The 23,797-nt window shown below is 38.9% G+C and overlaps 1 protein-coding gene across 4 annotated transcripts in view; it reads right to left on the bottom strand.

Annotated features, from left to right (window-relative positions):
- The window catches only part of LOC134508233 (zinc-regulated GTPase metalloprotein activator 1A-like), a 28,961-nt gene extending 7,962 nt beyond the window's left edge, over positions 1-20,999 (bottom strand). For 2 of the 4 annotated variants that reach the window (XR_010069014.1, XM_063319522.1), the window contains exons 1-11: positions 20,627-20,999; positions 19,465-19,551; positions 18,494-18,590; positions 17,258-17,349; positions 14,052-14,111; positions 13,488-13,525; positions 10,146-10,192; positions 9,312-9,398; positions 8,457-8,501; positions 5,430-5,486; positions 3,540-3,591 (exon numbers count right to left, since the gene is read on the bottom strand). Coding sequence is in view for 3 of the 4 variants with exons in the window: in XM_063319522.1 (XP_063175592.1) it covers positions 3,540-3,591; positions 5,430-5,486; positions 8,457-8,501; positions 9,312-9,398; positions 10,146-10,192; positions 13,488-13,525; positions 14,052-14,111; positions 17,258-17,349; positions 18,494-18,590; positions 19,465-19,551; positions 20,627-20,738 (774 nt within the window). In the remaining variant the exon portion in view is untranslated. The remainder of the gene's footprint in view (positions 1-3,539; positions 3,592-5,429; positions 5,487-8,456; positions 8,502-9,311; positions 9,399-10,145; positions 10,193-13,487; positions 13,526-14,051; positions 14,112-17,257; positions 17,350-18,493; positions 18,591-19,464; positions 19,552-20,626) is intronic. The other 2 variants (XM_063319521.1, XM_063319520.1) reach the window with 2 other exon arrangements.
- Between the last annotated feature and the right edge of the window lie 2,798 nt (positions 21,000-23,797).

Below are 23,797 nucleotides of genomic sequence, written 5' to 3'. Positions count from 1 at the left end.
CTGATCATCTTTGTGGCTCTCCTCTGGACCCGCCTCAATGCGCCCATGTCTTTCCTGTACCGGGAGCCCCAGAGCTGGATGCACCACTCCAGGTGGGGTCTCACCAGTGCAGAGTGCATTACTGTAATGACCTGGGGGAATGCAGAGGAGCCTTCGTTCTGGTACTGGGAATCTGTGATTGTATATTCTGGTGTGAGTGGTGCACCCATTACATCTGTGTGGATATGTGCAGACAACGTATAAACTGTTGGAGAAAGCAGGGACCTGTGAAAGCCCTAGTGGGACAGGAAGATGACTGTGAAGACACAGGATGGTGCCAGCTTCAAGCCCATACATCCATGGCATGGGGCCTTAAGAGTTCCCTAGGGCTTCATCCAAGAAAATTAGCCCAGGAGTTGCAAAAGGGATACAACTACCACCTGTAAAACACTGGGAGATGTGCTGCTTTGCTGTGGGGGTAAGCCAGAGCTTATGATATGCTTCAAACAGAGTCTCAGAAAGACCACTTAGAATTCACCACCATCAGACTGACAGTCCCTGTTACACTAATGATCTGCTAAAAGATGCACTAGAAAGTGCTCAGAAAGAACAACAAACCCTGAATCAAAACTTAACAGCTGGTACCACTGAACTGGCCAAAGACAAAGCTGTGTGACAAGCCATCCAATCTACTATGGTAACAGCAATCTATCTTAAAATTAAGGGAGTCGTATCAGGCAGCCCATGTTACAGTACTGCAGAAATGGGAGCAACGCTCCTCCAAGTGAAACCACTCTGCAACCTTTTCCTCGGATTAATTAAAGCAGTGCAGGACACCTACAGCTGCTGCCTCGAGAATTCACTTCTGCAGTGGCTGTGGTGGTGCTGGGAAACTGGAGGAGGGCACTTGCAAAAGTCGGAAACTGGGATTTACTGATGAAGGGATACGCTGGGTTCGATCCTTCTGGTCCCACAAACAAGACCCCTGTGGAGGGACTAGGAAGAAGGGGCAGTCAAGTGTGATCACTTTGACTCCTGCTGTGTTTACAGGCAAGGGGTAAGGGATCCTGAAAAAGCTGAGGCCACAGACCAAACGCTCTGACAGCTGGCACAGCCACTATTGCCCCTTTGGTATCACACAATAACCTGATGGGACATCCTATTGATCAAGGGGTGACCTCGAGTATCATACTGAGGGGAACACACCAGAGGCAGGTGTGAGATCAGCCTCATGGCAAAGCATAACAAAACTGCAGTTTTGAAAGTGTCACAAGGGGATGTAAAATCTCCATGCTCCTACCCTGCTAACTGTGACTTGTAAAGGGGAAAAGAAGTCCTTCAAAGATCTACACCTGGGAACTAAGGAGTAACAAGCTCAGGAGAAAAGTCAGAGTCCAGTTAATAGGATGTCAAGCAAGCTCTTGGAAATCTAAGTCATCTGATGCATCATCTTACTCCCCAACTGGGGCAGTGCCTATGTTATATCAAATGAATATTGGTCACCACACGTTTTAGTTCTGGATGAAACTACAGCTGTCGGACTCAGACACCAATTGGATATCCAATAGTAGTGTTACTCTGTGGTTGTACTGTTTGATTGCTTGAATATTGGCTTGTATACCAAGACACGGTGAGTAAATTAAACAGCCCAGTGTCTTGGTTTGGTGTTCTGAAGGAAGGAACAAGGCCTGAATTTTACAGTAAACAATGCTATCCTTACTATCCTTACTAATCTATACCAAAGGATGGAGCCTACAATGGAAACATGTAAATTCAAACCCTTATGATACTAACCTCCATCATCTGCTTCTTAGGAGATGGAGGTTAGATACAACAATTTTGAATGTGTATATTCAGTCTAACTCTCAGTGGCAAGGAGTGGAATGTGTACTAGGTGTACATTCACTTTCTGGTGATATAAAGGGTAGATATAACACCTGTATATGTTCATACAGCTCTTTAAGTATGTGTAAGCTTGAAAGGCTTATGTAGCAGGGGTCTGCAGTGCTGAGGGGTATGGGGGGCCATCAACTGCCTTGTGTGTGTCTCACAACCTGTTCCAGCCAGCTCTGAAATCACACAGCAGTAAAAAAAAAAAAAAACATTATCCCATATGTTAGGCAGACATACACATGGCATCCTGTCAGAGAGACCGATACCTCCAGCCCCTTGGGACTGAAGACTCTTTGGAGGAGGCATGCCATGTCAAAGCAGGTACATACACCCCTGAGAGACTGCAGCTTGTTGTTTACCCACAGGGCAGGGGCACTTCTCAGGTAGAGGGGCCTGCATGAACCACAAGGAAGAAATCCTAAGGAAAAGAGCAGGGATGAGGAACAGAAAAGCATTACACAAACACCCCCCAACTTCCTACGCTATGTGTGGCCTTGCTGGGAGAACATGGACAGACTAAGTATAACCCGTGGAAAAAAACAGGGAAAGTTGGAGGAGAGAGGGAGAGCAAAGGAGAAATGTTCATGCAAGTGTAGTTGTTTTGCATTTATTTTATTCAGTACTCAAATCAGCAATTTTAAGTTTTTATTGCCTGACAATAAATTCAGTAATTCCGACTTAAGACTGTTCTGCTTTTGAGAAGGGTCTAAGCAGAAAAAGATACTGTGATCGTAAGATTTGAAAAACAAAAAACCAAAACACAAACAAACGAAAAAAAGAAAAAAGAAAATTAAAAGAGAGCCTTTCTACTAAAACCTGTAGGGATGATGGACCAGTCTCTTTCCTTAAATTCATCTTCAAAATTAGATATGCTGATCACAAAAAAATACTGTATTTGCTCAGGTAAAAGCCACACAGGCAGATCTGCTATTTGTAGTTGCATTATGTATTGTATTGCACACAGGGAGAAGATTCTGCCCTGATATAAACACACATTGGACTGAGTACAAGGGAGGGGCCGGGGGTGAGGGCCCCTCATATTTAAAAATAAACATTTTAGAGTTTCTTCTGACATACTAAAAATAACATCAACAGAACTGTTTCTTTTTTTAGCATATGTGTGCTTACAGGATTGATATCTAGTTCATAGGGCAGAATCTACTTCACTGTTAAACTTATTATTTCTTGTGAAAACAATGGAAAGCACTCATAGAATGGAAATTCACACATGCTTAAGTACTCAGTGAAGTTTTACTACAGCTTTAAAGAATGCTAAGTCACGAATATCATCTCCCTGATATCTAAATACAGACAACATCTGGACAGAAAACCTACAGGATAAAGGCTGGCTACAAATTTAGGACTTGATTCTGCAAATATTAAAGACAGTAGTGCTATTTGTCTGTTTCAGTAACGCTCTCCATGTGAATCAATGGATGTGTCTGTCTGAAGCTGTGGGAGCCTACAAGCTATTTTTCAAAGTAAGATTTACTGTATCTATATGCACATTCCTATATGTATTCAATGTAACCTTCCGAAGAGCTTAAAACAAGTTACTCCCTAAATGAAACCTGGAAAGATAACATGATTAGCATTCAATGCTTGCAATTACCCTGAACAAAACCTTGTTGTTACAAAAAGATTGAAGCAGTAGTTCTGGTAATTACCTTATCTAGATGTGCATGTGTTGTCTTTACATGGTCAAGCTTTTCCTGTAAACTGAAAGTTAAGTAAAGTTAAATGTCACATTTGAGTAGGATGGACAAAATGTCGTTACTTCAAAAATTAAATAAACTTCAGTATTGCAGAGCAAAACTAAAATATCAAAGATAAACTATATTCTATATTTGAAAAGCAAGAAGAAAGAAATGTACTAGAAGTATGCAAAAATGTACTTGACGACTTGTTTTGTAACCTAAGATTCAGGGTCTTCCTGTACTACTTTGTACGGCAACATAAAATTTTACTGCAACTTTAGATTACACACCCACATAGAATCATAGAACCATAGGGTTGGAAGGGACCTCTGGAGATCATCTAGGCCAACCCCCCTGCGAGAGCATGGTCACCTTAGAGCAACATCTGTCTTTAATCAAGACACTGCAAGGCTACTTCAAATTCTATTTTTGTACCAGAAAACACTCTGTCTTATGCCCAACATTCAGAAAAAAGAATACTGTATCATAAGTCACTATGATGACAGCTCTCTGCTACTTCAGAGAAGACTGGCCATAAAAATCTCTCCTTCTACAGTCTGATGACTGTAAATTTTAAGAAGCCTTTAATGGTGTGGGGAAAAAGTACTGACTGATGCTGAAGCAACATTTCACACTCCTACTTCTTTCACTTTCTTTGCTTTGTTGTCTTCTTCTCATACTGCACTCCACAGAAACCAGAACTTTTGATGCGTTTCCTGTCACTTCAGGGCACATATAGACTACAAGGTTCTACCACTACAGTCACATCGATGGATGTTTTATTCATCTGCTATACCAGCAGAAATCCTTACTGTAGTATACAGCAAAAAAACCCAATTTTATTAGTGTATTCGTGTGCATTTGTGCTCAAATGGTCCAGGATGCAGAAGGGGTTTTCTGCTACACATTGACAGGACAGAAGCCACTGCTAATATTTTATGTAGGGATTTCTGTATCTATGGACTGGTACCAGGGTAAGCAGTTTCACTGTACAGAGCTCAAATAAAATCAAAAGAGAGGGAACTTCATTTAGACAGTCTAAAACCTTCTTGATGCTTTTAGAATTTGTCTTTAAATGCTGGAATTTTAAGGTGTTTCCTCTGTTTTAATACGAAATATTGAAACTTCTAAAAGGAACTAAGAGTGAGATAAGAGAGAAGCTTGCATATTCTGCAATTTCTCCCATCTGAAGTGAACAGTATGCATCCAGAAAGAAAAATGAAGCTGATACCGCCCCCAGTTGCATATTCCCTCCTTTTCTTTACAATTGCTCCAGTAGTCCTTGCTCCCTTTGCTTAACAACTTCAGCACACAAAATGAACAGAAAGTCATTCTCCCCTCACCTCCAATTTTACTTTTCCACCCATCTAGCATGCTGAAGCACACATTTGGCATTAAAAATTAAAAAAAAGGACCACAGTAACCATAATTTGCCGTGGCTTCATTTGACCCCTCATTGTTTCCTGTGAAAATTAAGGAGGGCTCCAGTTCATAATGATGCGAAGGGAGAAAAATTTTTAAATCCTTCAAAAGAACCAGAAAAGAGTGTACAAATCTACTCTACTACTACAATTAAAGCAAAACTTGTATTTTGGGAAAAAAGGCCAACCAACTGTGTACACTCTGTCTCATTTAACTTTACAAAGTCAAAAAGCTTTTGTTGCATACATTTCAAGTGGAAAAAATTCTCAGTCTCAGACTAACACTTATAAAGTAAGAATTTTAAACAATTTTAAACTTGAAATTCTAACAGAAAGTCAGATGCAAGTTTGAGCTAGGATTTGAGCGTGCCTATTTTCATGCATGCATTTACAAAACGGACATTATTTCTAATAAAAGATAGTGAAATTATCACCATACCTTATTCCAGATAAACTGTCAAAAGCATGCAGGTCCAAGACATTGGAAAGATCAACTCTAAACAGAGGGAAGAAAGCAGGCTTTGTATTTTTGCTGTATTTAAATATTGTGTATACTTAAATATTTATTTTTAAAGTGATTCACTGAGATTTATGTTTGTTTTCCTGTCTATCATGCTAATGACATTTCAATCTTTAGCCTTATTTTTGGATGTTGGTGGTTGGTCTTTTCTCCTGCAAGGAAACACAGTGTTTATTTACACAGTAATATGGAAGCACAGAAACATAATTTTAAAAATATAGCAAATTACAAGGTATTTCTAAGAAAGATTATAAAATCCCTCATATTGGATGCCAAAGTAATAACTGATTTTCCCTAAATGGGAAAAGAACCGTGAAGTTCTTCCCAGCAATTATTCTGCACCCTTAATATAGACCCTCTCAACACACACACACGAACCCCTGGAATATATATAGCTTACACTGACACACTGTAAGAAAACAAAACTGAAATAAACTATGAGGCAAGTGCTCCTATGAAGAATTTCAGCTCTAACATCTGAAACAGACAAATGAAAAATGTAATACAGAACAGACACCACTGATACTTACTTGTAAGAACAACTACCTATAAACTTGCATAAGAAGCTTCTTCAATAAAAGCAGTATAGACTATAGGTTTCACTGCTAATAGCAACTGATAGCTTTCATTAATGGTATGTGGCTAAATACAGGGAATATATGAGAGGCTAAACAACAACAACAACAAAAAACCCTCTGGACTGTAGCCAGCATTATTAAACTTTTACATCCAACAGTAGCTTTACAAAGCAGTTTCTAGAGTGAAAGGTTTATAATGTAAAACACAAAAATAATCCTTCTCTAAAGTTCATAACCAGCTCAGTGCCAGTTGTTTGTTCTCAGCAGTGTTCTGAAAAATCACATAGAAACATTCAAGAAAGTGCTATATTGGTCTCTTTTACAGATGGGCTTTTGAGGGACCAAAATCTCTTAATTAAAGATGTGTTCTCAAATAATATGCTAATGAATTAATTTCGTGCTTATTTCACTTTTGGAATGTTTAATCATGGGAGAGACAGTATGTGTCATTCACTAAAGAACATCTACCAGTAACACAAGAGTTGTCATTGAGGACTGAATCTGAGGTCCACTTAATCTAATATCCCAAATTTAATGCTGGCAGTCATAAGACAACAGAGAAGGATACCGATGTGGATACTACACTTCACATATTGAATCTCTTCCTAATGGACATGGACAGATACTGATTTAGGACACAAAGCATGAACATTAATATCCTCTTCAAAATTGTTAGCCATGCTGGATATCATCACAATCTTTACAGAAAACTTTTTTTTTCATGTTTCAAAAATCTTGGCACAAATTTCCTAGGGCAGTCAGACCCATGCATATGCAATTTATGAGCAATTTAACTTTATCAATAGTTTGCTTCTTTTCCACCTCCAAAGCATTTCATTGACCATTTCTGTACTCTGCCTTACAACTAAAGAACACGGAGCTCCTGATCTGCTTTCTCGAAACCACTGTTTGTTCTCGGTAAAATTATCATGTTGCCACTTCTTTGATTTCAGCTGGAGCAATCTGTTGCAAATCCTTCTCATATAAGCATTTTCCTAACCCCTGGTCATCCTTCATGATTTTCTTCCCCATTCTCTGGCAAAGGTAAAATTTCCTACTCCTCCTTAGATAAATTCTAGAATTTGAAAAACTAGTATCGTGTTCCCAAAATCTTACTAAACAGGAGGAAAGGGAATTGCAACAATTGTATCTCTGCAACTGCACCCCTTTGCAGTATTTGTTCTTTTGTCTTTCAATTATCCATGTTGCACTCCAAGTACATACATTAGATGAAGAAATATCATACTGCACAGTTGGCATGAAAACTGTAAGTAATACAGAGGTCTCAAAAATATAAGATAGCCAAATTTGGGTATTGTAAAATTAGCTATGAGTAAACATCCAATATTTATCATTAGAATAAAATCCTGACTAAATTTAAGCTGGAGTCATTAGAGCATTCTCACTTCCACTTACAGACAGAGAAAAATGCCAGTAACATTATTCTAATACAACTCAATTTGATGAAATACAAGCTTAATATTGAATTACAGAATAGGGCAAATTAACAGCAGGCTAAATTTTGCAGCAGAATCTAGAGTGACTATTTACACATTAAAACCCTTAACATATCAAAAAAGCTGGTGAACATTAAAAGCTTGATTATAAGAATTGCTCACAAAATTATTCACACTTGCTGTTTTGAACACAAGTCCCTAAATGACAATAAATCCATTGAAAAAAGTAAGTTTTTATGTAACAGACACACACACGCTGACTTAAATGCTTTACTGAGGATCACTAGAAGACCAATAAATGAATGATTGTGAAACACCTGTCAGTAACAGAATTTATGATCCCCTCTATAATATTGCTTATTCTTGTTCTAAGCATTCTTCTTCAACGGAATTCGCAAGTTAACAAGAAAGGAATGTGAAGTTGTCAAAGCTACTTAAACATTGCTCCTTGAACTGAGTCAGAATTTCAATGAAAAATAGCAAAAACAACTTCCTTTCACCGCTTTTAAAGCCATTTTGTAATAGCAACTTATTTGCAGCAGCCATCATAAGTGAGAAAATTTTAAGGTGACACAACAAAAACAAAACACTATAGTGCACATGATCAATGTTTAGCTCAGATACAACTTGGCCTCGCAAGTTGCTCTTTAGTTACAAGACATCGTTACCAAGTTATGAGAAAAAAAAAAAATCTGCTACATTTTTGTAATATCCTAAAGGCAGTTAAACTACATCTGTATTAGCATTTTTCAGGAACTTTCCAAATGCTATTGCTCCATAAATGGCAACATGACTGAAATGAAACTTTAATAATTAAAAGCTGTATTCATATTAAACTTAGAAAAAAATGCAGGTAAATCTGTCACAAAAGAAGCAGGATCTAGTACCTAGTAACAGTGGCCATTTAATACCTTGATCTTTGTGTCTCTAGAATTTTAACAAGTCCATTTATTGACCTAAAATAAAATAGAAAAATCAGAAGTCAGACAAAAATGCAACTGTAATGTATCACTTGAACAAGTTAACCATGGAAAGCAGCATGAGAATTAGCACCACAACAATAACCCCAACTCTGTTCTGAATTTGTTCAACAAACCAAGAGATATTCCGACAGACTTCGGTTTTGTGACTTTTTGGTATCCTAAGTAAGGGCTGGGTAACTTTACAAGTTCTGACAACAAAATACTACCAGTGAGAATAGCAGCTTTCTATCCAAGACTCTTCATGATACACTCCATTGGGTCTAAGCATTTTTACTTACAGAATTCAAACGACTAATAGAGTTGTAAAGTATTTAAAAACTTTAATGTTTCATTTTGGTTATCATAGTATCGATCAAAAAGGATGGGGCACATCTTTGATCACTAATTTGATTCAGACCATTAGTTCCTCTACACCCATGACAATTAGTTAGGACTTCCTCCATATATCTTTGCATTTGTTAGTGAACTCCTATCTACTAGCACATTTTTTTCTTCCCTAACTCTGAAAAATGGTAACAGCCGCCTACGAACAATTAAGAGAAAGGCCTGTCCTTAGTAGGTATCTATCTTACCTAGAAAGACAAACTGCTAAGATTGTGTAAGTGCCTAAAAGCAGTGAAATGCTTTTAGGAAGGGGTACAGTCTCTTTTCCCTTCTGAGCTTATGATTTGTGTCGATGTAATCGCAATATCTAATTTCTATAACAAGAAGGAAGTAACTATGTTTAATTGAAAATAACCTTTGAGACAGTACAGTGTTACAGTTATGCCAAAAGTTTCACACCTGACAGATGTTCTGACTTCATTCAATTCTTCCCTTGAAACCAAATCTGTTTTATTGATGATTATTAGATCAGCTAATGCAATCTGCCTATGCATTAAGAAAAGAAAAAAAAAGACAACATGAACAAACAAATACTTTTTCTGTGAGGCAGAAACACCACCTCTCCCATAGCATGTTCATCTCTCCCAAAAAAACAGTATGAGCATTGTTAGTACAGAAAGGCAAGCATTAATCAAACCAGAACATCATGGAGTATGACTAAAGTACTACGGGCTTCTCCTTGAGGTGTGCTTTTAGAGAAGTCTACCGAGCTACAAAAGCTTGCTAGTTTTTGTTTTGTTTTAAATGTCATCTAATATGAAGTGCTTGGTGATCTATGAACTTCACAAGCCTCTATTTCTCTTGCATGCAGTCTTCATAAAGTCATACTTGAATTCCCTTTGCTTTGTGAAGACTTCAATTGTTACAATAACCCTTAGTCCCTGTGGCTCCACATCTAGCACAAAAATACTGCTCTATCTCCATTTCTACTTTAAGCATCTGATAGATCCTAACGTACAATTCTTTCTTCCCCCAACATAGATGGTTCCCCTTCACTTATGTAAAATCCCATCCCTTTTAAAATATGTATTAGAAGAGTCAGATCTTGGCAAAAAGACGAAGTGGAGCATGAAGTCGCTCTTCTCTTTTTTACCTCATTATACCAATCTACCTTGGTTCAAAAGCAAAGGAGGAGATAAAAGCCTTATAAAAGAAAAAGAAGCCATTTCTAATGAACTTCTATACAATGCAGTTCCTAACTGTGATACATAAAATTAATTTATACATCCATACCGACATGCTTCATTGACAAGGCCTTCTGGCTTTTCTTCTGTCAAGTGCTAGACAAAAATTAAAACAACTAGATTAAGCATATTCAAATTAGATTTAAATTCATTTGCAACTAAAGGAAGTCAAAACCAGATCAGGTATGTTCTTCAACACCATATTGCGGAAGATGGCACCTAGAATTTTTCTGTAAAGTGATGGTGAAAAAGTAAATTTATGCATTCAAAATTACAGAAGCTTATAATTTCTGACAACTCTTCTCTTTTAATTAATTTTATAATTAGAATACTAAAGAGTTGCAAAACTGTATTATATTTATTTTAATTTTCAGATTTACGATGAATTAAAAAAAAGTAACCATGACATACAGTAACCATGGAAAAAACATCAGAAAAAATGGAAGTACAGTAATTTTACAAATGACTGCAATGTCAACTAACCATTAAAGATGTGTTAGGCTTGCCGTACAGGATTTCATATACATAGCTACATACTCCTTTTCTCTGAAAGATTTGACAAACTGAACTTCTATAGTAAAAATTTGTAACTCTTTCTGGGTTTGTATGAATAAACCACTATTCCTTGGCAAATCAGCCCAACATCAGTGTTTGCAGCCTATTCAAGCTGTAATTGGGCAGAAGAGTCAGTCAGCACCGACAAAGTCAGCAGCTTCTGTTCATGCTGCAGGAGTTTAGTATCATCTGCAGCTTTGCGCTCCACCTGTCTCCCCGAGTGAACGACCTCACAGAAGAATTAGTGAAAGGGAAAAAAACGCCTGCATGCTCAAGAAGCAGTGTGAAGTTTAGCAACATCAAGCCTTACTTAATTTAGGCAGAGCAACAGACTATGCTGAAGCAGCAAAAGTTCGGCTACAAATTATTTTCTGCCCACTCTGCCAGAGAGGCAGCAATCTGCAGGATAGAAGCACCACAGACACCTCCAGGCAGTAGAACTTTAAATTGATGTTGTAATATTAGTAAGAGCGCACCACTTACACCTTACATCTCTGGGAAGATGAGAGAGTCCTGTGCATTCCTTCACCAGCTCTAAACAAACCGGGAATATTACTTCTAAATTTGTTTTTAAAGACACAGGAATGACAAATGAAAGTGGAATTCATTGTCATGGGAAATAGATAAATTAAAAAAGCCTACTAAACTATTTTTTCTTCAAGTGGAATTATCAGGCATCTAACATTATTTGACTTGAAAACCAAAAATAGATTATTGCATAATATCAGTCTGTCACCTTAAAAAAAAAAATCCTCAAAACTATTTCCTGATTGTGCACAACTTAAGCAGAGCATAACAACAGGATGACTGGGAGGGAACCTCCCCTCTGACCTTTTCTTTGTAATCCTCTGTGTATTGATTCTATTGAATTAAGTGTTGTCAGATTTGTTGCCCTGAAAAGGACAATGTCAGTAGTCCAGATGTCAAGTCCTGAAAGTAGAGAACTGTCACCTGAAGTCGTCCAACTGTTTTCCCTTGATTAAAAAAAAATAAATGAGTATTTCAGATTGCTGGGTGACAAATCCATTAGAGTGATAATCCGTGATATCAATTACCACTTCAGTTTCAATTTGGCTGACTGGTCGCAGGGTACTATTTGTCAGCTTTTCTTGTGACGGGTTGGTTCTCTGAAGCATGACACCCTTAAATTGCTGCCTATTATCTCAATGTCATTACCTGTATTGCTTTCAAAATTCTTTGAATCACAAGCCGCTGGTGAGGTCAAGCTTTGCAACCACAGGAATTGCACAAGTGAGCAAGTCCTTTATAAAAAAATCAAAAGTTGTTTATTTGGCATATAACTGAGAATGTCTGAAGTTTCTAATATTCTGAGTAGGTATCAGTTTTGTACAGGCTTAGTGATTAAATAATGTAAGAGTTCTCAGTGAGCTGTCAGAGATAATAACGCATAGGAAAACTGAATGTTTCAAAATATTTTTGTGTTGTTTCTGACATATTACTGGAAAGTTTAAATATTAAAATTTTTAAACAATAATAATGTGTTGCTGCTGTGTGCAACACAATTATATTTGATTCAAGCCAATAAATCAGTATTGCATGAAGGGAAAGATAAACACAACATTTTTGCAAGTAATACAATGCATCCAAATTAGTATGAGGGCACTCAGATGAAAAGGGGGCTGACTTAAGACATGCTGTGGTTTCTTTGTGATAGTTGAGATGATTTAAAAGTCAGTTTCTGCTTAAAAGGGCAAACCAGCTCTCAGTCCTTTCACCTCCTTCTTCTACCAGCTCCTCTACAAAAGTCCTTGCAAAACACAATGGCTTAACTTGCCAAACTGGCTTGCTATGGGATTAGATTAGTTCCATACTGGTGCAACACCAATTGATGAGAGGACTAGGGTGTCTGTCCCCTTTTGGTAAATCAGTTATCAGATAAGCTCAACTGAAATGAGAACCCCAAATAGTCCAAAAAAATAAAATCTTACAAAGAAGGGATCATTTCCTTGGCTTTTAACCATTATTATTCAGTTCTCTCAGCTTTTTTCAGCCATTATAAAATACAGAGATATTAAAAACACTTCCACAGCACGATGGGATTTTTATACTATGGAGGCATCCTTTCTTATGGTCACTTTTATTTTGAACCCAGAAATCTACACCTAACCAAAGTAGTCACTTCCTAAGTTATTAAGTTGCAAATAATTATTTTTACGACAAGCTCTTACAACAAAAGTTGAACTATTCAACTTAATCACAATTTCTGCTCTTATCCAGCCTAAATGTACTGTATGTCTGTTCTTCCATTACACTTTTTATAGATTACTCTAATACCTGCTCTTTTTGTCTGCTTCCATGTAATGAAGTAATCCTTTAATCTGACCTGGTACCTAGACACCCAGGTCTCTCATCTCTCCTCGCCACAGTTGCCATTACATTAGGGCTCAAATCAGGAAAGATGCTAACTCGTTACCACGCTGGTATCAGAGGTCTGTTCTTACTCTTCTCAAGTAACATGCATCAATGACACTCTGTAAGACAAACTTCTCCACTGTTTTACAGTAATCAAAATGCTATATATAATACAACCAACATTCCTGAGTGAAGCGACAGAACTAGAAGGGATCAAGTACCCAGCAACCTGACAACTCTCAGTAAACATACTGCTATGTTGGTAAGAATCTGAATTCCTATGAATATCCCTACTTCCTTGTTCCCATTCAAAATATAGCACTAATGTACCACAGCAACTGAAATACATATCCATTTTAAGAATTAAAAAAATTGTAAAAATATAATTCATCCGAATGAACGTTATTGCAATGGCTGTTCTAATGTTGCAGTTTTAAACCATGTAACAAATTCAGTAACTTACCTGCAATCCATGCTTTGCATCAACAACAGATACAATACCTAAAAGAGAACATTAAAAAGGAACAGAAATGTGCTGAAAGCAGCTAACAACTTGTAAACTTCCTGTACAATTACTGAAGTAACAGTATCATCACATTTACAACTGCTTATAATACTTTCAGCGCTTCCAGTGTATCTGAACATTAGACTTGTCACCTAATTAGTTTCTTGTTTGTTACTTATATCTGTAGTTTAAAAAAAAAAAATAATCTACCAAACCAGGTGACAGAAATTCTCAGAAGATGGATGCCTCTCCTTCAAATTGGCAGAAGTATGCTTTTACAGGTTATTGAAACAAATTAGTGGGACTGACTGAGGTATACAGTTATTCTGATTTTAAGTGACCAGGAATTTGCAATTCTCTGGCAGAAACTTCGGAAACTTCCTACTCAACTGAATGTTTCCTTGGCAAGATGGGGTTTTCTTTTTTACAGAAAGTCTTAGTAGTATTTTAAGCCAAAAAAGTAAGTTTTTTTCCTATACTGGAAACATTTCCTACATTGGAAAACAAGCTTACACTTCTTACCATCAAGATAGATGTCACTTCCCAGCTCAGAATCAACCCAGAACATAGAGGCCACAGCTCCTAAGAAACGCGGTACATTTAGTTGCAAAATTGACAGTTTCCAGTAAACCCTCAATATTCAAACATTTCTTAGAAAAACTCTATTTGTCATGCTGTACTTGAAACTATGCTATTCCACACTCAGAAAGCATCATAGATGTCAAATACCCAACCACACATTTGATCTAACAACAGCTACCAAAGCATTATACTTGTGTGCAAATCAACAGCTATGACTACAAAAAGCTTTAAAAATCTCACAAATCCAGAAACATGTAAGTTGTCTCAATTACCTTTACTCAGTAATAACAACTATCTGTCATTACTATATCCAAGACTCCCTCATTTCTAAAAAAATCTGTACTCCCTCTCTTCACCTTTCAGACACTGTTTCTAGGTCATGGCACACACACAAAAAAAATGGAGAGAAAAAAGGAAAATAGTGAAAGAAAAAAGGAATTGGCACACATGGGAGAAATCAGCTCTATCCTAGGGACCTTCTCTTCTTCCTTGGCTACTATAAACTCCTATGAAGCTTCTTACACCATAAATCAACAGGATGAAGAAAATCAAGAATAACTAGATACAGAAAAGAATGTTTTCCCTGATTATCTCAGGTTGGCACAATAAATCTTCAAGCTTCTGGCTTTACATAATTTTGAGATACATCAAGTTCAGAAAAACCTAACGCAGTTCAATTTGCAAACAGATATTGTACTGGAAAGGAAGTTTACAAGGGCAAGTCATGCCTGATCAATCTGTGAAGGCCATACCTGGCCTTCTGTGAAAAAGTTTTGTATCTGTGAACGAGGGGAGAGCACCACATCTCATTTACATCACCTCCAGCAAATTTTCCAACACTGCCTTTGAAGACATTCTAGTAACCAAACTGGGACATCACCAGTCTGAATGTAAAGACAATTAGGTAAAACTGGTTGGATAGTTAAACTCTAAATTTTGCAGTTAATGGGACACACCCTACCTGAAAGTCAGTAGTAAGAAGGGTACTGCAGGGGTCCATCCTGGGATCTGTCCTGTTTAACATCTCTACCAGGAACCCAGGAGGGGATGCAAGACATACCTGTCAAGTTTGCAGAAAATACCAAATTCGGAAGGAACAGCTGATATACCTAAGGGCAGAGCTATCTTTCAGAGGGACCTGGCCAGGCAGGAAGGAATGGCCAACAAGAACCTGATGAAATTCATCAAGAAAAAAGGCTGAATAATGTGCTTAAGAAAAAAGAGCACCTGGCATTGATACAGGCTAGGGACAGACTGGCTGGGGAGCAGGTCTATGCAGAAGTCCCAGAGGGTCCTGGCAGGACACAAGCCAAGCCAGCAGTGTGCCCTGGGATAAGAGAAAGCCAAAAGCACCCAGGCTGTTGGCACAGAAGCACAGCTGAGGGATGTTATTCTCCTCTATCTAGCACTGTCGAGCCCACACACAGCTAGCACTTCCAGCGTGGGGATTCCTCATACAGGAAAGATATCAATAAACTGGACTGAGTTTAGGGTAGGGTCACCAAGACAGCTGAAGCACAGATCCTAAAAAAGACGGGCAAGGAAAGTGTTTGGGTTATTTTTTTCAGCCTGGAAAAAGGAAAGCTTCCAGGAAACCTAATGGCAGCCTCCCTGGTACCTACAGGTGACTGAATACTGGGATGACATTCTATCAAGGGCTTGGAATCTGTGACCTGGTCTCTATGTACTACACCTGGTCTAGGAGTATGCTACTCCTGCTTTCTGCTAAAAAGGCCCTGTAAAACAGATTTGAGCAACTGTAGGATATGCTGTGTATTTATTTTTAAAGAAAAATAATGATAATTAGTTATGAAACAAACCGATTTAACATATCAGTGCCACAATATGAAGGACAGGAGGAGCTGACAGCAACATCAGTCCTTGCTTTTTTTCACTTATCAGATCCTTAGTTACTGGCAGGCTGTCTAAGAGTGTGAAGTACATCAGAAAAAAAAAATTATCAGTAACCAAACTCATCCTAACACCTAAAACTCTCCACCTGAAGTGACAAGATGCAGTCCTTCAAACATAACTCTGTTTCAACACCAAATACCTGTGTTCAGAGTGCTTACTCATGCAAGATATAGCAAGGGCCACAACATCTAATGGTTTTCTGGTATCTATTGATTTTTCTTCCAAAAAGCTTAATAGTTTTCCAATTTGACTTAAATAGAATTTGTGTGTAACAGAGGCCAAATCAATGTCCTTTCTTTTAAAGAAAATTACTTTACCATGACAACTATTTAGCTGTGAGCTGGGAAGTGTCAGTCTCCTAAATGGGAAACAACTGAATTTCTGAAAAGAATTTCCTTCACTCCCAATCAACAACACATTTTTAATTGAGATGGTTCTGAGAAAATTGTTTTAGATAGCTATTACTAACACGAGCTCAAGTTTAAACACCTTTTTAAAATAGGTATCACTAAAGAGCATGCAAGGAATTTGAAGATCTATTCTGTATGTAACGGAAGACTGTGTTAGTCTGTTTCACAGCATATTTTATCACTTCACAAAATATAAGACCTATCACAACCAATGTAACAATACATCATATGAGCGGTGGTACTGTAATGGTCTTTGTACAGTCCTCTATCTGTGTTTTTGTTGGTGTTTTCTTGTTCCCTTTGCTGTTCTGTTAAACTGCCTTTGTCTCAACCCAGGAGTTTTGCCTTTTTCTTCCAATCCTTACCCAGGACAGAGGAAGTTTGAGAGAGTGGCCACATGGTTCTCTGCTGCCATCTGAGGCTAAACCACAACAAGACGCTAGTAATTTATACTTTAGAAGGAGCAACGTAGAACAGCAAAAGCCTACTGAAAACTACTAGTTTCAGTGTGCTTCTCTTCTCCAAGCCTAGTGTATTCTTTTGATAGAAATATATTTTAACTGGATTTCTGTTAAGCTTTAGAGTCAATTTAGAGGGAGTTAAAAGAAAAAAACCAAACCAAAAAACACAGCCAAACCCCACTCACAATCCTGTTTCTGGACCTTATCCAATTCAGTTTTAGTCTATATAGCAATCAAAGCATGTGCCTGACAATGCACCATTTCATATTACATTTTGCACAGTGAACTGACTGGTGAGCAAATAAGCACTTCATAAAAACACAATAATTATCATGGTTATGAAAATCATAATGTGAACTACCTGGATCTGCCAAACCAGTTGTTTCTAGCAATATATAGTCAAATTTTCCTCTCCTTTGCATCAGGTTCTCAATAGCCTTCACACCATTGTCCCTGTAAAGAGAAACAATTAAACCTGAGAACAGAGAAAGCAAGCTAAAACAAGTATTAAGTATGTATCTTCTGATGCCAAATGCAGTGTCATCAAAGCAAAGGCCTGAGTCAGGACTTAAAGCCTACAATGAAAATTCAGTCATCAAACTCCTGCTCTAATATTAGGCAAATTGTAGTTTTCTCTTTCATTTTAGTCTGAAAATAGTATTTGCCTACTCCCCATAGGCATAATAAAGATGATTTAAATGAAGATTTGTTTTCAAACACTGAAAACCCTGTAAATTACAGTACGGCTGTGTAAATATGTAACTATTTGGTTGGGCAGCTGAGATTACAAAAAAAGAAAAGAGGGGTGTGGAGGAGGTGTGGGAACTGAATGACGTTCTCCTGCCTTTCCACCTCACCTACAGCAAAATTAAAGTGTGTCACTTAAATCTCAGCTGATGAAGTCAGCCTGAAGCAGAAATGTATGGCATTTTATATAAGAAAACAATGTACATAAAACACAGCAGCAATGGCAGTATTCCTCACATCCCAGTAGAACACAACGCAATAGAGTCTTCTGTTTTCCACTTACTATCCCAATTTAAAGCATAGCACCAGTTCTTCCAAATTTTCAGGACAAATAGGCTATTACAAACTTAGCACAAAATATCCAGCGTTCAAATAAACAGGGTAAAAACACGTCAAAGAAACAAACACACTCCTACTTTTAATGTGACCATCAGCTTACAGTTTGGAAGACTGTGTTTCATTATGTCACCAAAAGTATTACCCAACATACAGAGAAAAACACAAAGTATTTAACGTGGAAATTAGGAAACTTGAGTCCTAGTTCCAGCCTCTCTGAATCTTTAGCTCTCTATAGAAAAGCATGTAATACTAACAGAAGATGGAGAGCCCCCCACCCTACAATATCCCAATGGTGTATAAGTTGATATTTAGATTATTTTTCTGAAAGACACCAAGTCCAGCAAAAGGAAATAAATTTTTTATCTCGCAAATTCCAATTCTTGTTTTATCTGAAAAAATAAGTCCCAATCAATACCACCATCAGTTTTAGGAATCAAATTCAGGATGTCTTCTCCTTTCTTCAATTCCCCCAAAACCCACTGTAAGAAGTTGTACAATAGTCCTTCCTTACTTTACCGAACAGCACAGGCAGCCATTTCTGAGCTCCAGCCATTCTTCATAGAGTTCTCCCCCTTGACTGATTGCCAGAGATTTCTCTAAGGCACTTCCTGGAAATAAAAGTAGTACCACAATTTAAATCTGCAAATTTGCACGACAATGCCTGCAAAAGAGACAATGAAAGATAAAAAACGGTATACATTTTTACCCTTGGATTTTATTTTTTTCTTCTGAGACCATGTTTCTGACATGTTCTTTAGAAATTAGTATTCTCCATTTTATGAGAAACTTAACAGTCAAAGTCAAGTTAGTTCTACAAAGATCAAAACACAGAGGATGAAAGTACCGCATAAGTGCCACAAACTTTGCTAAAAGACAGGGAAGTCAGCCTCCACCTCCATATCAAATAAAGGTTCTGTTCCGTACATTTTAATTTAGGCCACACGATCAGAAAAGTAGCATGCATCTTTGTTGATGAAAACAAACAAACTGTAACAAGCTGTAAGCAGCCCCGACTATGGTACAGATATGAAACTATAGCCACAACAGTTAAAAATCCAGAGAAGGACAGCAAAGAGTTCAAAGAATCACAGACACCAAGGACACATCTTCCCATCTTCTTGATCTAGGATAATTTGTGATCTATAAGTGACTGAGGGGAAAGGAAAGAAAATACTATCTACCAACACATTACTGTAATTTCCATTTGCTTGAAACTAAGTAGGACAAACAGGGGTGCAGCACTTCCAACAGGGTGATATATTCATTTACTTGACTCCAAGGGACTGAATTTATGTACAAAACAGATTAATGCATGGCATTATTTGATGAATACCAGCCAAAACACTTTTTGGCCTTCTGAAGAGTATGGGGTATGTCAATAGTTTCAGTAATGAATTTAAAGCAACAGTGTTCTTGATTTCCATAAATTTCATGTACTTGCCACTTTATGGATTAAAAAAATGTTTCTGCAGGTTTACATACCTTCTCCAAACTCATTCAGAATAACTGCTATTCTTTTCTTATGCTGTTCTGTCAGGATGTAATTTAGAAGAGTTGTTTTCCCAGCTCCTAGAACACAGACCATATTTCTATTAAAATGTTTTTTAAAAAACTTTTCAAATAAAAAGAAAATACTGCACCAAACATATGCACACTTCAGACAAATCTGATCTGTCCTGAGGTATGAGTTTTCATTCTTGTATCCTGCATTCTATTATACCACTGTAAAAATTGATTTGTAGAAATATTTGACACCATGGAATTAGTTTTAAAAGATCTATAGTTTCCCATTCACTAAGTGTCAGTGCTTGGTAAACTCAGAAGTCCCCTACCAGCTAGGCAGTCTTTTCCTACAAAACTCATTTTTATGTTTCTTTTAACAAAAGGCACACTTATTCTTCTCCCTCCTAATGCTTTTTGTGACCAGCTCTTTTGTCATCAGCAATCACTGCTCTGATATTAACCGCCATTAGAAGAGGCACTGCTAAACAAGGTGTTCACAACTTCCGTGATACCACTTTACTAACAGTTTCATTGCATGCACAAGATCACAGCTAGGGGAATTTGGAAAAGCAACCTTCCTGCCCTGCCCTCAGAGGTTTTTGAGAGAGTATGATACAGTACAAAACTACAACTTTTAGAACAGTGTTGACGATCCTGAAGCTCGATCTTTACCATGCATAACTATACTTGAAGCTCCCAAGAACTGTGCTGGTTTAAGAGAGGGAAACCAGACCTGTCATTGGTAAGATCGCAATTCAGCCTGCATTGAACTGAGGCAAATACGTTACACTATTTTGACATTAAGTGGCCAAAAAAGCGGTTTGTCAAACATGACCAGCACGAACCAGACCCTGAAAACTGGCCGGTAAAATCAGGAACAGGAGCTTGCACAGCTGTCGAAAATCGTTCTGCCGCTCGAACTGGACCCGCGCTCAGCGGGAGCCGGAGCAGGACGTGGGGCTGGGAGCAGCGCTGAGGGCTCCGCTCTGCTGCCCGCCCAGCGCCCGGGGGCGGAAGCTGCCGCCAGACCTGCCGGGCCGCTTCCCCGGAGCCCCCTCCGCAGCCTAGCCTCTCACTCGGCGGTCTCCCGACGCCGCCAGCCCGCAGGCCTTGCCGGGGAGCGCGGCAGGCCGCTCCTCACCTAGGTAGCCCGTGATGATGGTCACGGGGATCTTCCTGCTGGGGCTGGACTCGCTGTTCTCCGCGCCGCCCGCGTCTATCGGGACGAGGTCGGGGCAGTCCTCGTCCTCCATGAGGGCCGCGGGCCCCTGCGTCTAGGGGGGACGAGGGGAGAGGCGGAGGGCGCTCGAGGCGGGGCTGCCGGCCGGGGAGGGCGCGGCGCGCCGCTCTCCCCTCAGCTGCCACCCGCTTCCCCCCTCCCCGCGGCCGCCACCTGCGCTCGCCCCGCAGCAGGCGGCCCACGCCGGGGTCCCGCCAGGCGGCTGCGCCTGAGAAGCACAGCAGGCATGCGCCACGGCAGGGCCCGCCCGCCGCCGCCGCGCTCTGTCGCGCAGGCGCAGCAGGAGGGAAGGCGGGGCGCGGCGGGCGTTACGCGTCCGTTAATGGCCGTTGGGTGGGCGGTGTGAGGTGGGTCATGGCGGCGGGGCGCCTCCCGTTGGGCGCGGTTGTGGCGGGCAGGGTCGTCCCGCCCGTTGCTCCTCCTCGGGCCAGTCTCAGGAAGCGAAATGTCGGGTCCGACCGGCAGGGAGCGGTCAAGGCGCCGCGGTCTGCCCGGCAGGCCTTTGTGCGCGGTGGAGGTGATGTGTTTTGCTCGTAATCAAATAAAATTAAGCTGCAAATTGAATGTTAGCTTTCTCCATTTCCCATTAGATACCCTGAGGGTGCATATACGTGTGTAAGGTATATTTATGGTTAATTTTAACAGTGTTGCAAACTCGTTAGCATGTTGTGGGCCATAGGTTTAGCAAATCGGTAATACATTTTCCATTATTTCATGACAAAAGGTGTAAATGTAATAGTATTGGGGGAGGCATGGAGAAGAGATTTGCCTGATGCATACCAGTAGACGCATACGCCTCAAAACCCAGGTGTGGTTCTCTGCTCTAAACATAACGTCCAGGACACAGGTTTGAGTAGGTTGATACAGTATGTTGGGCTTCATCTTGTATGTTTGTTGGCTTGTGTGGGAGTAAATGTACTTAGTATTTATCTTTGAATCTTCTTACACTTGTGTAGGTTAAAATATCCCTTAACTATCCGGGGTGGTACGATTATAACAAGAATGTAAGAGTCTGGTCTAAAAAAATAATCAAATAGCTTATATAATCCCTTCATTCAGCTTGTCCTTGGAGATACAACCATGTTTATTCCAACAGAAATACCTATAGCTACATGATTATCCAGATAATAAGTTCAAAAGCAAATTATTAAAATATTGATTTGTGAGAGAAATGCGGGGTTTTTTTTTTTTCTTCAGTTGTAGTTAAAATTATTAATGGTGTCCTGCACCATAAATCTGCCAGCTCTGTGGAATGTCAGCAGCGGCACAAGCGTGAAACTTTTGAGTTTAACAAGGTGACAGGCTTAGTTATCTTTAGTAAATGAGGGTAGCTGACAAGAATCAGTTGTGGAGTTTGTGTTTCCTTAACTGGGGAAAATCTCATCCTTTCATTACAGGGTATAATTATATAGGTTGTTGATTTGTAGAGTTTTTGGACCAATACATGGTAAATGAATCTTCTCATGTTCTTGTTTCAACCACTTGAGTTAACACCTTGTATGATGCATCCTATTTTAAATGAAAAACTTGATCAGTTTTTGAAAGCCGTATCTGTTAGAACCCTGACTGATGGTTTACGGTTTTGCTGTCCTGAGACTGCTCAACTTTACATAGTTCTGTTATTAAGGGATTGATTAAGAAAAATTTCAAGATTTTCACTGTGAGAAAGCTGTAGGGTAAAGGAAGGAAAAATAAGAAAGCTATCAACTTAGCATCACAGAGCGTATAAAAGGCTGTAAGTTGTCTTTCAAAAGTTAGACTATTTGTAATACTGAAAATTCATTTACATGTCAGTGAGACATCTGGTATTGGGGAAGAAAAAGGTGATAAAACCAGTGTCCTGGTTCTTTAAGCTGTTCTGCTTTTCACCAGTTCACATGACACTGCTCTTTATTTTTCTCTTGAATAAAATTACCTAAAATAAATACTGTGGTTTCAGGGTTTCCTTTTAGTTCCTTTAAAGTTAATGTTTAAACATTATAATTTTGCTGTAAGTATTAACCGTCTTTGCGTTTCTGCTGAATTATGTAATAAAGCCTACTTTGTAAAGATAGATGCAAAACCTGCATATTTTATTGTGGTGGCAGGTAAAATGAGCATAGCAAACCTAAATATGGGTGGCGCAGTTGGAGTGTTTTATTCTAAGCTATTTGTAGAACAGACACACAACATCAGAAAGCAGTAAAGTGTCGATGGGTACCAGGAAGTCGTATTTAATTATTACTTCAGGTGGCTGCAACTGAAATAAGGTAGTCCCTTCCCAAATGTTGAAGAACTCGGTGCAAGCAGAGCCTTTTGCTTCAGGCTGATTTGGATGACGGACAAAAGTGTTTAAGGGTGTTATTCTTAGAGGAGAATTGGGGAAGAAGACTGTAAGAGCCATGAAAATAAGGAAGAGGGTGCACTGAAGAGCATTGCAACTTGCTGATTCCTGACACAGTAGCAAGGGGAGCATGACCTGATTGAAACAGCAGGAAAAGGGAACCACTGGCATTTCCATATTAAGTGGAATGAACAGTCTCAAAGTGCCGTGGCTGCTAGAGAAAGGAGGTTTCTTTAAGGTACTGCTTGTCTGTATAGTACAATGTAGTTCAGCGTCACAGAGGAAGGAGATGCTGCAAAATCATACAATGATGCCCAATTTTTTTGAATTACAGTTAACCCGCAAAACAATGCGGAAACAGAAATTAAGTTCAGTTTTCTGATCAGCTCAGTAGCTGCTGAGCGGGCACACGTATGTCTCAAAATATAAGCTGGTAAACAGAAGCATAACTTTAGTATGATTTGCATACTCCCCTGGGTACATTTACTTCTTTCTTGTCAGTTATCTAACTATTTCTATATTAAACCATCTCTATTCTCTTACCTGTACTTGGATTGACAGCTTCTCCTGACAACTGGACTTTATTTTTCTTTGAAGCATACAGATTATTCACATGTTGCAGAAGAGAAGGAAGATCTTTTAAAAACACCAGCGTTACTTCAGTCAGTGCACCTGCTTTTTAACACTGCTGCTTTTTATGACTTATGTGCTCAATACGCAGTTATGATGTGAAACTTAGTGAAACTGAG

The sequence above is a fragment of the Chroicocephalus ridibundus genome, chromosome Z, assembly GCF_963924245.1.
Source record: "Chroicocephalus ridibundus chromosome Z, bChrRid1.1, whole genome shotgun sequence".
NCBI classification, from domain to species: Eukaryota; Metazoa; Chordata; class Aves; order Charadriiformes; family Laridae; genus Chroicocephalus; species Chroicocephalus ridibundus.
Note: the sequence above shows the minus strand (reverse complement) of the source record. Positions and strands in the feature narration are given on the sequence as shown.